The sequence below is a fragment of the Lepidothrix coronata genome, unplaced genomic scaffold, assembly GCF_001604755.1.
Source record: "Lepidothrix coronata isolate B3197 unplaced genomic scaffold, Lepidothrix_coronata-1.0 Scaffold27, whole genome shotgun sequence".
Classification (NCBI taxonomy): Eukaryota; Metazoa; Chordata; class Aves; order Passeriformes; family Pipridae; genus Lepidothrix; species Lepidothrix coronata.
The window spans coordinates 3,404,093-3,421,171 of NW_016690207.1; the positions used below are offsets into that span (position 1 = coordinate 3,404,093).

General features: G+C 49.4%; 1 protein-coding gene across 1 annotated transcript in view; it reads left to right on the forward strand.

The window, feature by feature from the left end:
• Positions 1-146: 146 nt before the first annotated feature.
• Positions 147-17,079, forward strand: part of UBASH3B (ubiquitin associated and SH3 domain containing B) — a 64,994-nt gene continuing 48,061 nt past the window's right edge. Inside the window, exon 1 of the mRNA XM_017809857.1 lies at positions 147-325. Coding sequence (XP_017665346.1) covers positions 174-325 — 152 coding nt within the window. The 5' untranslated portion in view covers positions 147-173. The remainder of the gene's footprint in view (positions 326-17,079) is intronic.

Below are 17,079 nucleotides of genomic sequence, written 5' to 3' on the forward strand. Positions count from 1 at the left end.
CTCCCTCCCTCCCTCCCTCCCTCTCCCCCAGCCGGAGGCGGCGGCTCGGCCGCGGAGGCTCCGCGGGGGCTGCGCGGGGTGGGCGGGTCGCGCGGCGCGGGGCCGGGGCAGCGGCAGCGCTCCCGCGGCGGGTGCGTGGATGGCCCTGCGCGGCCCGCGATGGCTGCGCGCTGATGGCCCGGCCCGCGCCGCTCGCCATGGCTGCCAGAGACGAGCTGTACAGCAAAGTCATCCCCCGGCGGAACCGCCAGCACCGCGCCGGGACCATCAAACACGGCTCCTCGCTCGAGATCCTGCTCTCCATGGGCTTCCCCAAAGCACGGGCGTAAGTCTCCCGAGCGGCCGCTTCCCCCTCCCTCCCCTTTTCGCTTTACGGCGGAGAGAAGCGGCGGGCGCTGCTCCGGACCGGCGGGAGGGAGCGCCGGGGATCCGGGGATCCAGGCGGGGATGCGCTGCCGGGGCGCGGGGATGAGGTCCCGGAGCGGGGGTGATGCTCTGCCGGAGCAGGGGGGATGCGCTGCCGGGGCGCGGGGATGCAGTCCGGAGGCGAGGGATGAGCTGCAGGAGAGGGGGGATGCGCTGCCGGGGAGCGGGGATGCGCTCCCGGGGAAGAGGGATGCGCTCCCGGGGAAGAGGGATGCGCTCCCGGGGAAGAGGGATGCGCTCCCGGAGCCGGGGGGGGATGCGCTCCCGGAGCGGCCGGGGCAGCGCGGGATTCTCTCCCGGGCGCTGGGAATGCTCTCCCAGGCGCTAGGAATGCTCTCCCGGGCGCTGGGAATGCTCTCCCGGCAGCGGGGATGCTCTCCCGGCAGCGCAGGAATGCTCTCCCGGCTGCGATGGGATACGCTCCCGGAGCGACCCGGAGATGCCTTCCCGGAACGCTCGGGGCAGCGGGGAATGCTCTCCCGGCAGCGGAGGGATGCGCTCCCGGAGCCGGGGGGATGCACTGCCAGACCGGCCGGGGCAGAGAGGAGATGCTCTGCTGGGCAGCGAGGGAATACGCTCTCGGAGTGGCCCTGGGATGCCTTCTGGGAAAGGCCAGGGCAGCGGGGAATACTCTCCCGGCAGTGCAGGGATGCTATGCCAGAGTAGGGGGGTGCGCTCCCGGAGTAGGGGGATGCGATCCCGGAGCCAGGAGGATGCGCTCCCGGAGCTGCCCGGCGGTGCCGTAGGACCCGAGGGATGCTCCGGGTCGCATCCCAGCCTGGCTCCGAGGTGCCGGGGAGAGAGAGGCAGGTGCCGTCCCGGGCTCCGTCCCCACCCGCCGCGGTGCTGAAGGGCCCCCGCACCGCCGGGAAGTTGGGGATGGCCACGGAGGCAGTTTTTGCGCCCCTGAATTGAAATCGGAGCCCGTCGCTCCCGCGCCGTGAAAATAAGGAGTCCCTGGCGCGAGTACTTTACCTCGGTCACCCCGGGGATTTTCTTTAATCCCTGTACAAGTCACCCAAAAAGGGACGGAACAATGCAAGAAGATTTCCGTGCGTAGCCCGAAGTGGTTCGGGTTTTCTTGTCCGGTTTACGCCCTGGTGTCATCTCCCTACATGTGCTTATGCATTTAATTAATTAGGCAGCAACGTAATGGGAACTTAATGATGAAACGGAGTGACTCCTGAAGTGGGACCCGGCGCTTTAGGATGCAAATGAAGCCGGGATGGTTCCTTGATCTCCTTAAGTTTTCCCGTTTGTACCGGTCAGAACTCCGTGGTTTGGCAGCCTGTCTTTGGGCAGGTTTTTTTCTAAATATAGAGACAGACAGACGCAGTTTAAGAACATATGTTATCTGTGGATTCATGGATCCACTAGCACACGCAGGAAATCTTGTGATTTCCACAGTCCTTGCATTCCTGAGGGCTGTCAGTGATCTGTAGTTGTCTGTTGAGATCAGCACACAACATTTATATACAGTGAATGCAAATGCAGATCAGAGGAGACTGGTGACTTCATGCTCTGCTCGGCTGGAAAAACAGATGTGCATCTTTCAGACTAGCTAGAGAAAAAAAGCAGCCTGATCCTATGAATGAAACTAGTTATTACCTGCACAACAGTGCCATCAAGGCTGACAGGCAGCCCTGCTCTTACCTCGCTGAGGAACTGTGTCTATGGGTCATGTTCTTGCCCAAGGAAACACTGACATTTGATAAAAATGCACTCAGAGCTTCGTCAGACAAGCCAGAGAAGGTTAAACACACAGGGAGCAAGCCAGAGAAAGGGGTAAAATATCCCCAACTGCAAAAACTATTCATTGCAAATCTAACCAGCCAGACGGGTGAAGCTGTCATGATACTAAATTCAGGATAATGTGACATAACCCTGCTTGACAGCTCAGCTCTCTGCTGGGAGAGGGACCACTTTCCCCATCTGAAGTAGCAATTAGTGCCCCTGTTCCAGCCTGCTGGAAATGCTACAAATAATTCATCATTAAAATTCAGACGGGAAGCAAAACGGAAATCAGACATCTCAGTAGTGCCACCAAGGAACAGCACAGGTTTGGAAGCCTGAAGGACAGGGCTGTGTGGCCACAGGAACATTCCCTAAAGGTCACTGCTCCCCAGAAAATGCTTTTTAACTTTTTAACTCACAGAAGATTACTCTGTAAGTGTGAATGAAAGAGAATACCGAGATGGCAAGGAGGTAAAACCACCGTCTCACTCTCAAATAGAGCACTGAGAAGTCCCCTCAAAGCCCTTTTGAGTTTTCCCCCCAAACTCTCCCACCTCTGTTTTCTACCCCAAAGCCACAGTTACGGCAGGAGACAGGGAATTCAGTGAAATTTCAGTTCTGTGCTTGTAGATCCTGCCTACAAACTACAAGCCAGGCTGGTACTTAAAAGTGGTGACCATCTGTTTGGGTGGCTTATGCAAAACAAAGCTCCAAGTTGTCAGACAAGTCTGTCAGGCATGTCACAAAATGCCATCTCTGTTGGCATCAGTGGCCTCCTGGCTTTCTGTTAGAGCTGGGGGGGATTGATTGGGGCAGGGGACAGAGGGGACCCCTGGAGACATGATCAGAGGCACAGGAGTTAGCTGGAAAACACAGGGTTTGGGTTTGGTATCGAGCCAGTACTGAGATCCTGGGGAGTACTTTCACCTTCTAATTCAGCTCGAGCAACTTCATGTATCCCACCCCCCTGACAAAGAACACCTTTTGTCTCTTCTAAACTGATATTGTTCATTATTTGATAGTGTTTCTCTGTGCCTACATTTTAAAAGCTGAGATGGCCAGGATGACCCTGGGCTTGCACTGCTGACAGGAGCTGAGGAGTCTCACATTCCTCCTTTTATTTCCCTGCTTCTGTTACTTTGGGCAAGCCACTTCCACCCAGTGTATGATGAAATAATCAAAGGTGAAAGGCTAAATATGGTTTCCAAGTGTTACTAGGATGGTTAGTCCAGACTAATTTAGTACAGACCGGCTCAGTTAAGGGCAGAAAACGTGTGAGCCAGGCAGGAACCAAGAGAGGCTGTTGGGTATCAAGTGGATCTTGTGTTCAGATCAAGGTGTTATTAAATAAGCCTGTTTTTTTCCATCCTGAATGTGGGTTGTGGGGATAAAAGGTCCATCAAAGGACATACCCATTCACCTCTAAAGTCCTTGTTGGCACAGGTCTGCCTGTCTCCCTTCCCAGCAACAGCTTCAATTCATCTGAGCTACTCCAAATTACACAGTGATGCCCAAACCACCTTTGGATGCCTTTACCTGTGCATGGCAGCTGCTCAACCCACTGCAGTGTGTCACCCCTTTGAAGTGGTACCAGCAGCTGCAGTTCTACCTTGTGGGGTTTTGCCAGCACACAACCATTATTTCTTTCTTTTGCAATTAGCCCATCCCATTAGGTGCTGTCTGCTCACACGGGAGGAGGCTTCCCCTACCCCAAGGAGTTCCCGATTTAAACAAGGAAGAAAGGCAAAGGTGATGTTACAATTCCCATTTTGCAGTCTGGGCGCCAAGACAAGCATTTTACCCAAATCCTGACCAGATCCCCAATGCCTCAAGGTCCTAAACACAACAGGCTTCCTCTAGAAAAGGATTTCACACAACTGTTATTTCCCAGTTGCCCCAAAATATTGTTTAGCATCTCATTCTGGATCTCCTGTTGCACCTAATTCTGATCTAACTACAACTCAATACAGCTATTGTGTATAATCCCTGTACATGTGCTGATATTCTTGTGAAAGGAGAGAAGCACAATGCAGTTTACAGGCCATCAAAACCACAGGGGGATCACTTTAAACTATTATGCAGGTCCAAGCAACTAAAAAAAAAAAATCTATAACCTGTGTCTATAAAATGCTAAACATAGGAAAATTTAGTGATGGACTGCAGTTTCTTTCAGGATTGAAGAAGACCTTTGACCAAATTTAAATTATTGAAACTTATCTGGCCTGCACGGTGCAGAAATCAATGCACCTCCAGAATCTGCAAGTTCAGTGATCCACAGTTTTAAAAGTTTCATGTTAGACTTTAAACTCCTCCAAAACACCCTCAAAACCAGAAAGTTAATTCTAGCATGAGACCAAAAAAAAAAAAAATCCTGCTTTCTTTTTTTTTTTTTTAATTCTGAGTGCACATATGTGCAGGAATATATAAATATATAACATTTAAAATGTTACTTCAGTTTCATACAACTCTGAATTCAAGCCACAGCCCTGAGATGTTGTTTCAGAAGAGATCCAGGCCTAGAAAAATGAAGATAATTCCCTGGCCCCTGTCATTACTCAAGCTGGGTAAATCACTGTTCATAACCAGAACACTTCAATTAGAGGTACTGTGCTTTTTCAGTCACTGTGTTCTCTGTGATAAGAGTGAAGGATAACACAGGTGGCAAAGCTTCCCAAAAATAAATGGATGTTCCTTCCCGTCATCTCAGCCTGGAAAAGGGGAATTATCTCCTGCAGACAGGTGGATAATATTGGTTTAATGTGTAATGCTGTGTTCCTGGGTGGATCTGAGCACAACTGCAAACATTTCCCCCCCCATAAAAATGGGGCAGACAGGAATATTGGACAATTTACAGTGATTCAGCTCCATCACTTCCCCTGTGCTGCACATTTCCTCCTTCTTCCCTCCCACAAAAGCCCACCTGGTTTAACTCTGTGTCAGCTCCCCTGGCCCTGGATAAAACCAAGGCAGTCTGAGTTGGATTTGCTTTCCCAGTGGCAGTGAGAATTTAGGGGTATTAAGGGTTTCATTATTGTCAAAGAAAAGCAGCTCAGACCCAGTTTACAAACAGTAAAATCTTCTCCTGTGTTTTGAAAACGTTTTCTAGCCTGCTACAACATGTTTTGCCTGGTAACAGACTTAGCAACACAGCAAGGCTGGAAGTCTCTCTCCTTCCTCTAGGGTTTGGGAAAATACAGCATGGAAAAAGAAGTGTGGCAGATGATCTTTCCCTTTTGAAGTGGTTTCTCTTCCTTCACGGCCTTGCCTTCAGGGTGTTAGTTTTCTGCAAATGCTCTTGGCTGAAATTCATCCTGCTACAAAGAACCAGCCCAAAACATGGGCATGCCCCAAGCTCCAACTGAGCCCGAGTCTTAGAAGGGTTTTCATGAGTTGTAGGGACTTGTGTTGGCCCAGGTGTGGAGAGAAACCCCATCCCAAGGGAAGAAGATGCACAGAAACGTTTCTAGAAGCAGCAGCTTGGAAGGCTCCACTGAAAGGGGATTTCCAAGTTTTAACAACAGCTCTGGAGGAAATCTTCAGCTGTTGAACAGAAAATCCAGGTGTTGGATTAGGGAGAAGCTTCCCCTAAAGCTCTGCCTGTGCTCATCACTCGGGACAGTGAGTTTTGGGCTTGGATGGAGCCGTGGATTGTGTGACAGAGAATCAACCTAAGCAAAACACTTCCTGTACTGCATAAAAACCATCAGGCCCACGGACATTTGTGAGCAGGAGCTTCACAGCAAGAGTCTGTGACCTGTTTACAAATAGTGAAAGAGGAAGAAGCTGCTGGAAGTGCTTGGAAAAGACCCCCCCTTCCCTACATGACCCTCCCTTTCCACGTGCCCGTCTAAGCTCTGACCTTTAAGCTCGGCCCACGCCAGGGTTTAACAGATGAGATCGTAACTTGAGCAATAGTTTGAGCAATTAACTGCTCCAGTTCACTATTGCAATTCCTGGGCTCAGCACGGAGGCCTCAGAACAATTTTGTACATCTGTGCTGGCAGGGATCCAGCAGGTCTGCACGGAGCAGTGGGACACGGGGAGTGCAATGGAATCAGCAGCTGCCAGGAAGGTGCACTGGAGGAAGGCTGGAGCAAACAGGCATTTGGGGCTGAGTCCCATGGCTGCTCTGCACATGGATTTATTATTTTTTTTTCGTTGGCTTTATTGCAATTTTCTGCTGTTGGGGCCAGGAGATGATTCCTGCAGGATTCAGACTGTTCCGTGCCAGCGGCTCCGCTGGGGTTGGGGGTGGGGGGATCTCCATCCTAACTTTAAAGATCTAAAGTGATAAACCATACAGGGCTCTTTATTTCCACTGTAGAGTCTGGAAACTGAAGCACAGAGAGGCTTAAATATATACATCAGATCTATAGTTAGGCTGATACTTGCACCCACCTAAATCTGATACTTGATATTCTTCCTAAATCTGGAGAGTTTCAGTCCAACAGCTTAATGACAAGACTCAGATGTCTGGTCTAAGTGGAACAGCTATTTCCTTGGCGTTGTACAGAATTTTCAGATGGAGGGACATTCCTTATCAGAGGCAGGAGAAGCCATTCCTGTGATAAGATCACCCCCTGACATGCTAATGGCAGCAGCAGTGCCCTGTGTTACCTCAGTGACTCAGGATACTGGGCACAACTGCCATTAATCATATCTGGTGGCTGGGGGGGGGGAAGTGGAACAATCAGATATTCGGGTCTGATATGGGCAAAGAAAATGCTTCTGCCACAAACAGTTTAAGGCCAGAGCCTCCCTACACAAAGACTGCTCCCAGGACAGCCAAGGTCACTGCAGTACTGGCTGGATAAGTGCCAGAGAACAGGCTGGGTGTGTGCAGGGAGGAGAACACACCCCAAGCCCTTTCCAGTGCCTGCACACACCGGGCTTCAGTGGGAGCTCAGATTTAAATGTCTGAGTAGCATCACCACGTGCAGTGAATCCCCAGTGCAGTGGCAAAGTCAACCAGAAGCCAGCAATCCCTGGATTGCTGGGATGTGGTTTTCAGGGCTCTCTAACTTTGGCAAACACTGGAGGAGATGTCAGAAAGTTTCCCAGTCCCTGAGTACTTGGTTTGTTTGGGTATTAAAATTACATGGTGACAAGAAAACATTTGCTTGTGCTTCTGTGTCTCTGATGAGTTTTTTGTCTCGGAGCCAAGGTCCTGAACTTGATCCTACTCTCTGCACTGGGAAGGAGAGGAGCTTCAGAGAGTGCAACCCAGACCTCCCATGTCACTGAGAGAGCCTGAAAAATTGCTCTGTGCCTTCTGTGTCAAACCCCCAGGCAGTTAATAACTTGATCCTTAGCATGCAATTCCCTTTCAGGCTTCATATCAGTCTGGAGTGATACAGATACCAGTGTTATCTTTCCTGTCCCTTTTTCTCTCTCCTCACAGACTGATACCACTGTCAGGAGCCAGTTTAAATTTACTGACGAGATTCTCAAGACAAAGGCTCGCTACAGAAACTCATGATTTCAGATATCCAGACTCTTTGAATGGAGCCTTGTTTGCATTAAATGCTGATTATCCTTCCCCCCCTTGGAGGCTCGGTGGCAGTGGCAGCAGGTCAGCCCGTTCCTGCAGAATTCTGCACAATGCTCCTCATAAAGGAAGTTTATCCCTAAATTATTGCTCCCACTTTGCTGTGGAGCCCATGCTCAAAGGATGCTGCCAGTCCTCAGCACCTCCTGGATAACTACACTGACACAAGTCAGGGGGGAATTCCATCCTTTGAAAGGTCACGAGCGAAAATTTGGAAAAAAAAACCCAAACAACTAAAAATTTAGTGCTTTTCAACATCAAATGCTAACCCTGCTGGCTCCTGATGACCCTCGTGTTTTTAAGTCACCTTTGAAAGCAAATCCTGGCCTCCCAAATCGTGCTCACACTCGGAAACGTTGCCCTGGGTTTTCACCAGAGCTCATAGTGGATTCACAGCATGTGCTCTGCAATTGCAGGAAGAATAGAGACATCCGTGTGTGTGTCTGTGCTGCACCAGTCTAATTATCCTCAACAAGCAGAGTCATCAAAAGAGCTGTAGTTTAGCAGCTGACAGGGTTTTGGATTCCATCACCAAGACTCTCTGCAGGCTTTGTGCAGTACAATGGGGTGCACTGCCGAGCCTGTGTCTTACTCAGCCCCTCTATAAACAGACCCAAAAAGAATAGGCCAGGGCTTTGCTTGGCATTATTCTGTTCCCCACCATATTCTGTGCTGTGCACAAAGACTGAATCCAGAGAGCAGCAAAAAGTGGAGGGGGAAAAAAAATGAAAACCAACAAGAAATAGTAGAGGGGGTTGAGGGAATTGCTGAAGTCACCGTAACAAAGCAGCTGACAACCTACACAAAGAGAGTTTTAGACACCTTGTACCTCCTGTCTGTGTTCATAAGGTGCTGTCCCTTCAAATCCACTCTCCCTGATATTTCTCCTGAAGCTTTGGCAAGCCCCAGCAGCAAAAGGTGCTGTTTAAGGTCCTCCTGAATACCCACAACTCCTGGTACATCAACCTCCCACAATCAGAGAGCAGCTCCTCCTTTCCCTGGGAAGCCTCAGCCTTCCCATTTTTCCCACAGATTCCCAAAAGAATAAAGATGGGCACGGAGAGCAGAGTGGCACCTGCAGGTGTGACAATACCCTGGGTGGTTTCTGTCACCCAGCACTGGTGTAAAATTTAAACAGAAAGCAAACAATCAGGAACTGGAACATGGAACGAGTGAGAGGAGATGTGTTTGATGGCTTTGCTTTCCCCAGGCACCAAATTCATGTCCTTGAGGGTGAATTCTCCTGTCCTTGCCAGCACCTTGCCAGGCCAGTCCCTGCCAGCAGGAGATCAGCCATGGAAATGCTGGAGAAAGGTTATGGCTGAGCAAACCATGGGATGTCTGCCTTGTGTGCTAGAAATGCAGAGGCAAACCCAAAAACTGGAAGCTCTGGGAACTCAAGTTCCCAAGTCTGGGAACTTGACGTGGAAAGAGGTTCTAAACTGTGTTTCACTCACACCCATCACCCCCCTGCTATTATCAAACACAAGGCAAGTGCCACTTGTCCCCCCTTTCATGACAGTGCAGAATTAATCCCTCCAGGCTGGTGACTGTGACACAATTCCAGTGTAGGGGCGGGCGCGTTTCAGGGAGATTTTCCATCTCCCGATTTTTAAAGTGACTATTTTCCTTCTCCTCTGCTTAATGAAATGCAGCGAGTTCTCACACGACACAAATCCCATCACTGCTCTGATTCAGCAAAGCCCTTGAGCACGTGCTGGAAAATGGCTGAGACCAGGATGTTCCAACCATTTCTCCCAAGTTAAACGGCACTGGGGACACCTGGCGTGGACAAGGTGGGGCTGTTTTTCTTCCGAGCTGTTCCCCATTTTATCGAGAGCGACTGAAGCAGTTTCAGGATGCAAATTTCAAGCCCCGAGTTTGTGCTGACATGAAACACTAATATCATTTTTTTCCCCAGCGAGCAGAAGCCTGATTTTCATGTCCCACAGTCCTGCTGTGCTGTGCAAAGAGAAAAGGCAAACGCCCTCCCTGCTCCAGGAGGCAGAAAGAGCAAATTCCTCCGGAGAGGAGGATGGGGAGAGGCCAGACAGGATCATCTCCTGCTCACAGACACTGATCCCAGCATTGCCTCCAAAATCCCTCACTCCCTGTGTTTCCCATAGCTACAGCTGAGTTAGATTGATGGGTAGAATTCACAGCTGCATGAGAATGGCACTGGCAGGAACAGCCACTTCCAAATAACTATCATTCTCATTTTACAGACAGAAAAATTTACCATGAGGCAATACATCAAGTCACTTGATGCCAGAGAGGGCACCTTAATTAACATTTGCCATCCACTTGAGACAAAGGGCTCTCCAGAACTGCAGGCTCTAAGTGGTGTCAATGATGTCCTGCTCCCTTGTTCTACAATTATATCGAATTTTTTCTTCCCAATCAATATTTCTTTCTGAGAGGAGCTGCCAAGGCCCAGTAGGTGTCAAATCACAACGTATCAGCCATGGATAAGTTGCAGTCAGTTCTCCCAGGCCCCATTCAAAGAAATCTCAACCTAACCAAGAATTGGATCTGGTTCATATTCACACTGTCCACGGGCAACAGAAACAAGCCTTGGAGTAAATGTAGCTTACAGCTGCACCTTAGAAAACACATTTATATTCCCTTTACAGTCTCTGTGTAGCTGTGTCATAAATGCATTCATGCTCTGAGAGGCAAAGCCTTCCAGCAGTGTAAATCAGCCCAGCACCATTTACTTCCTTGGAGTGATGCTAATGCACACCAGCTTTGAGCATCTTACCCAGAAATAACCCAAAAAAAAGCTTCCTTTAGAGAAATGAGGGGGTTTTATGCCATTCAGAGCCCGTGCATAAATAAGACTCAGTACCAAAGCCTCTGGGAGAAAAATATAAACCTCAGGTGTTTCTCGCCTGTTTGCAGCACATTTATATGTTGGGGCCGCAGAGGATTTTATAAATAGTGACTCCAGCTCTGTGCCTGGAGCTGGGGCACGTCATGATGTTTTCCCAGGCAGCTGGGGTGCATTTTGGTCCCTGGATACCCTGATTATTTGGGCCTGAAACACGTCAGCCAAGGCTGGGCAGAGGATGAGTCAGGATGGCTCCGCAGAGACCCGAGTGGGGCACGAGAGGCCGTGCTGGGCTGGCTCAGGGCAGCTGGTGCTGCTTCCCTTCAGCAGCACAGCAATTCCAGGTTTACTTTTGCAGGAAAATCCATTGTCCATCCTGTTTAACCATCCCTTCTCAGCCTCTGCCAGGAGCTCTCCTGTGTGGGGTGCCTTGCACGACTAAAACCCCTCACACCAACCTGAAACCCACTGTCTGGGGGCTGTTTTAAGTCTCACTTTGACTGGGTAAGAATAGTGCAGTTTGGAGGGGGATAATGACCCACTTCCCTGTGGTATTTCCTCTTTTCTCCCTAAGGTAATATTTTCTACTTGCATGGGAAGATCAGCCTTTATAAGGACGCCGCATTTCATCATCCAGCTTCCCAAAAAAGCTCATAGATGTTATCTCAGAGAGAGGACTTAACTCCCTAGGAAGACCCTGACTTTGGGGTCAATTTATCTTCCCAGCTTCCTCCACTTCCTGCCCCAGAGCTGCTGATCCTCCTTGAGATCAAAGCAGCTGCAGCCCTTGGGGATTCCAAGGGGGAGAATGGCACGTCAGAAGTGCACAGCACAGTGCCTGGAGTTCTGTTGGATTCCCATATCCCTCCCAACATTTGCCAGCAGTCACTGGCACAGCCTTTAGCTCCTCTGGAAGTGCATCCCACACAGAGGAACTTCTGCTGGTGCACCACCCTGTGATTTTAGCCTTGGCTGTGTCTTAGTGCCCAGGAAATGTGCCTTGCCAGGCTCCTTGTGTGAGTCAGCCTGAGCCAGAGTGCTGGGCAGCCTGCTGAGATCCCTTCCATCTCCTCCTGGGGATCTCTGGTGACCAGCTGCTGATTTCTGTGCTTGCTTTTGGTCTTCAGATAGGCCCATCTGCTGCAAAGTCGACTTTGAAAGGGTAAAGCCAAGGCTGCCCAGAGAAAATTGGACAACAGGAGGGGAAAAGTGAATAAGTCCTTTAGGATGTGTCATTCCCAAAGAGCCTGAGGCCAGATTAGCAGAACTACATTTTGAAGTAGGTTCCTTGAGCCACAAACAGCTCCCAGGGCAAGGTGCTGCCTTCTTTTGGCTCCAGGAGCACTGTAACTCCCTGTCTCACAGATATTTTGGAGGATAAAGACATTAAAGGTGCAAGCTATGACAATGATGGGGCACAGGAGTTGTGTATGGACAACAAAAAGGGCACGATTCCCCCTTGGATCACCAAAAGCCAACACACCCCCCCCCCAAATATTCAGTTATCCAAGATGGTATAAAGACCAAAAGCAACTTCTTAAGCTCTTCCTCTCCTCTCCTTCACAATTCTTACTAAGAGCCAGTAATATCTAAATATGTGAAAATCTTAACCATGTTCTCAAAAATATAACATGGGAGAAAGTTGTATTGCTGGGTTTGGGGTTTATTCACTGAAAGAAACTGTGAAACCCGAGGGCCTTGCAGTGGGTGGAAACCAAGCCCTTTTTGGAAGTCCAAAATGACCCAAAGTCAGCAGCCACTTTGGAGAAGCTTGGCCAGCTGATGCTCAGTGTCTCTGCAAGTGAAGCAGCTCCTAATGAGCATGAAAGCACTTTAAGGTATTTGCCTGAGGACACAAAGTCTCTTGCAGCACTGGGTTTGGAGCTCAGTAATTTAGATTTGCCATCAGGCCATAAATAAGCCAAAAATGTGCTCTTAGGTGGCACTTAGCTCCTGTTCCAGGCATCGAGCTCAACCTTCCACCTACTGAATATTATTTCAGTTTTGCTGCAGAATATCCCCGAGTCTTCCAGGGCCTTTGATGGGACTTTCATTTCAGTAACAGACATGAAATTTTGTGGTTTCTTAGGCTGGGTGTGAGTGCTGCTAAGGAAGGAATCCTTTTTCCACGCTGCTTTATCTTCCCCTTACTTGCAACCCCTGCTCTGAGTGTCAGGTACACGCAGGCAGTTTATTTGTGGAGTATCTTTCTAATCACAAAAGTATCTGAAGCAGTTGAACAATTTAGATGAGATTATGCAAATGGGATTGAGTGTTGTGATTAGATAATTGTCCCTTTGCTTCGAGGTATGAGTCAAAGCAGAGACGAGTTTTTGGTTGGAATGGAAATTCCTGAGAACCGTGGCTTTCTTGTTATTGTTATTGGTGGGAAAACAAGCAGGGAATGTCAGCAGCATCCCAGCAAGGCTTGGGAGTTGGTTCCACTCCTGAAAAGAGTATTTAAGGTACAACACCCCTGTGGCTTTTGAAGGTTTAAGGCAGGACTGAGCTCTGCAGCAGCACGTTAAGCAGAGGCAATGTCGTCCTTTGAACAGTGCACTCTGAGGAACCACACAGGTTTCCACAGGCTCTCCCAGCTCCGAGGAGGAAACCAGGATGAGTCTCAGTGCCAGCCTGGCAAGGGATTCAAACGTGCTGCTCAAGTTCAAACACACACGAGCGGTTCCTTTGGTTTAAGCTGAGATTACTCAGGCGGGTGAATGCACAGCCTTGAAACAATTTTGGTTTTCAGTGCTGTGGTGCAGGGTGGAGTCTGCTGATGGCCCTGTGCTGTTGTTCTTGCCATTGCCTAACTGCCACCCCACATTAGAGCTGCTCGATTTGGTTATCTGGATTAGTGTCTCTAATTTCATTTCCTCTTGGGTGTTCATCGAGAAGGGTTTTTCTCTCGTGTCTCTGCATCCTGTTTGTTCTCAAACGTGCAATTGCACCCTCTGGCTCTGCTCGTTGCTGTGCCCACTGCCCACGTCCCTCAGCTCCTACTTGGAAGAGGATTTCAAGGACAGGCATTGCCCTGGGACAGCTGTGACTGCTCTGCCTCCCACTGTGGCTTGAGGAAGGCAGAGAGATCTCCAACAGCTTCCTTGGCCATCAGCAGGGTGATAAGTGTTATCACAGAGAGGGAAACTGCAAGTACAGAAGGATTCAGCTGCTGTTTTCAAAGCTGGCTGTCAGTTTTGGGGGTTTAGCCATGTAAAAGCAGGCATGTGTGAGCGCTCACACCTCCAGCCCCAGATGCAGCTCAGCACTGTCTCTGGAAACCCTTGCACAGCTGAGAGGGAAACATCCAAAATCTGCACCTGCTCGTGGCAAACTGAGACATTTCTCCAAACCACCAGTCCAACGTGAATACAGAACCTGAGAGGAGATGCCTGACATAGCCTGTGAATTCAGGAGTTATTTTCAGTGGTGATTTGGGGCTAGATTTTTAGAAGAATTGAGGCATCTAGACACACGATTCCATCACCTCCTGTTCGATTCTCTCAGCACTGTCTTGGCTGCTACCACAGCCAAGTCCTGCACTTTCCTGCCTGCCAGATTTTGCTGCATATCTGAAAATGGCTCCACTCATACCTGTGCTGTTACACTGCACATAATTCAGGAGAAAAACAGGCTTATATTCTACCTGATTCAGGTTAACCTTTCTTTTTCAACACTGCAGCTTAAGGTCTTCTAACCAGGCAGAGGAGGCAAGGGGATCTAACATCTAACACAAGAGCCTTCTTTAAAGATGCAGATTGCATTATAGGAAATGAGAAGCAATAATCAAAGGAAGTTCTTCATTCTCATTATCAGCTCGTTTCTCACAGTAGAGCACTTCTGTATCTCCAGCACAGCCCCTCTCAATTCTCTTCATTAGAGCCTGGAGCCTGCCTGCCTCTCATCATCACAACCTGTGCACAGCCCCAGTCACCTTCCCCGAGCCAGCATGGATTTTTTTGCCTTTACTTTTAAGCAACTCATTTTCAAGCCCAGCAAAAGATGCAGCTCCTTTGCCTCAGAAATCAATGGCTATCAAAGCTTTCCTTTGTCCAGCCTCATTCAGAGCACGCTGGCTTGAAGAGGAATCATTCCCTTGGATTCAGCAGCCTTTGTGAGCATTGATTTTCCTGCCTCACTCGTGTGCTGGTGATATCCAAGTCAACTCCAAACCCACTCCAGGCAGGAAGGGTGATAAGCCTGGTCAGGGAGGTTGGAATGGCTTCAGCTGGTCAGGAGACCAGGCTGAGAAGAGAAATATTTGCAATAATTGGAGAAAGTTAATCTTACATGCTGGTGGCTGAATGGGATCTGTTAAAACACACAAAGACTTTTAAGGTTCTGATTTAAGAAAGCCCTAAACACTTGTTTACACCCCGTGTCAGTGATTTGGGATGGACTGAGGTAGGGGAATATTTTGCTCTCTGACTGAGGTAGGGGAATATTTTGCTCTCTGCCTCCCTGTGCCAGCTGAGCACAGGGCAGTCATTTCCCCACTTTGCATGTGTTCAGAATGGTTCCAGACAGCAGAGGGCTGTAGGAAACCCAACCCTCCAGGCCCCAGAGTGCTGTGCCTCACTGACACTGGTCAGAGTTTGCAGAAAGTAACTGGTGGGTTTCAGTTTTAGGAGGTTCCTGAGCACCCAGCTCGGTGCCAGTGTCAGGGGACACCTTTGCAGAGGTGTTGTCTCCGTGGGTGGTGTTGGGGGAAACAAGAAGAGCAGCTGTGGAGCGAGCCATGGCCATGATGAGCTCCCACCCAGCTGCAGAGCACATCCCTCCCCACTGAGGTTGGTCAGCACTAAACACACGGCCAACCTTTCCTCCCCAGCCCTTCCCAGCCGTGCTCCACCAGCAGCTTTGGAGCGTATTTTTTTCCCTTCTCAGGGTCTCCACTGGTATTGTCCATGATGTGACAGCTCCCAGCAGAGCAGCACTGAACACATCCCAGAGACACCATCCCTGGCTCCCACTGCATCCCTTCCCTCTCCCAGGAGCGTGTCAGACACAACTGTTCTTGCTCTGGGCAGGAAACAAAGGTCAGAAATGTGGAGCTGTAAATCTGCCAACAGTGGCTATTTCTGGGTGTAGGTCTGGTTACAGAAACACGCTCTGGTGACAGGTGATTTTTGCAGGCCCACTTTGGGTGAAAAGAAATGTTGAAATACGGGATTTTTATGTCTTCCTCTCCCCTCCTCTTGATGACGCACTCAAAGGAGAGAAATAATAATTCTCCCCCCTGAACTGGGCAAGTTTTAGAACTGCTCTGACTTTTTATAAGTCACAGTCTTGTGGTTTCTTGCCCAGGCCAGTGCAGGCCCTGGAGCACTTCTTTGACGTGTCTCCATAACCTTTACAAGCCATGACACAAGCAGAGAGGATCTAGGAGATGGTGGAGGTCCACCCAAACACTGGTACTGGGCTTTGCTCCCTGCAGTTTGTCTCCTGTGTGTTTCTGAATCTGGGAAGGGAAAGGAAAAGGGCTTCTTCCATCTCTGCAGCCCTTCTGCAACTATCCAGCTCGCCCAAAACATCTTGAGGGAATTGGGAATCCATTCAAATACAGCTGAAAATCCCTGACATTCCTTAGGGCTGTAAAAATACACAGATAAACCTATTTACTCTATATAGGCAGGCATATGCACACATTTATATGCATGTACATTATATGCATGTACATTTATATGCATATGTCCCTACAATACAGACATTGAAGTATTCAGGGGATGGACAGTTGAAATGAGGCAGGTTTGCTTTCTTCTTTATTTTTTTTTTCCCCTCTCTACAATGCAAAGCAAACCATCAGATTTAGCAGCAGAAGCCAGGAGAGCTTGTTGGTTTGGAAAAGAACCTGAATACTGATGACAAACATCACCTATTAAAACTAAACCCACATCCCAACCACCCAGGAGCTGCTGTGGAGGGTCTAGGGGGTGAAACGGTTCAGACACAAAGAATGTGCAAGGGCTGGCACTAAAAACCTGTCCTACAACATATTTGTCCTGATGAGGTTTGCCTGCCCGGCCACACTCTGTAGGAACTTGATGCCTGGTGAATTAAATCTTAACCTTTGCACAGTTTATTCTGTTGCTGTTTCACCCTGACTTTGCAAGTTGTGGCCTGGATCACCAGCGGGCTGTTGTCAAACCATACATAGAGCAGGGCTTAAAAAGAGCCTTGTGGAGATGGAGAGTGTGTCTGTGCTGTCTTGCAGGGCCTCTGGTGTGGGTTCACCTCCAAGGTTGCCAGCACTGCCTGGCTGAGCACACGCAGGCCGTGAGCTGGTGGGTTTGGGAGATGAACGGGCTCCGCTCTGACCGCGGTGACAAACGAGCAGCCCAAGTCCCCTGGTGCCAGTGGGGCTCTGCCACTCTCAGCAGCCACCAGTCCTGCCCTGCTGCAGTGCCACAGATGTCAGCAATCAGCCAGCCAGCCCATAAAGAATAACAGCTTGTCCTTCCTCTAATGTGCACACATGAACATACAGGACCTGCCCGGCCCGTTAGAGGAGATTTATTATTTATTACATTTAGCTGAATAC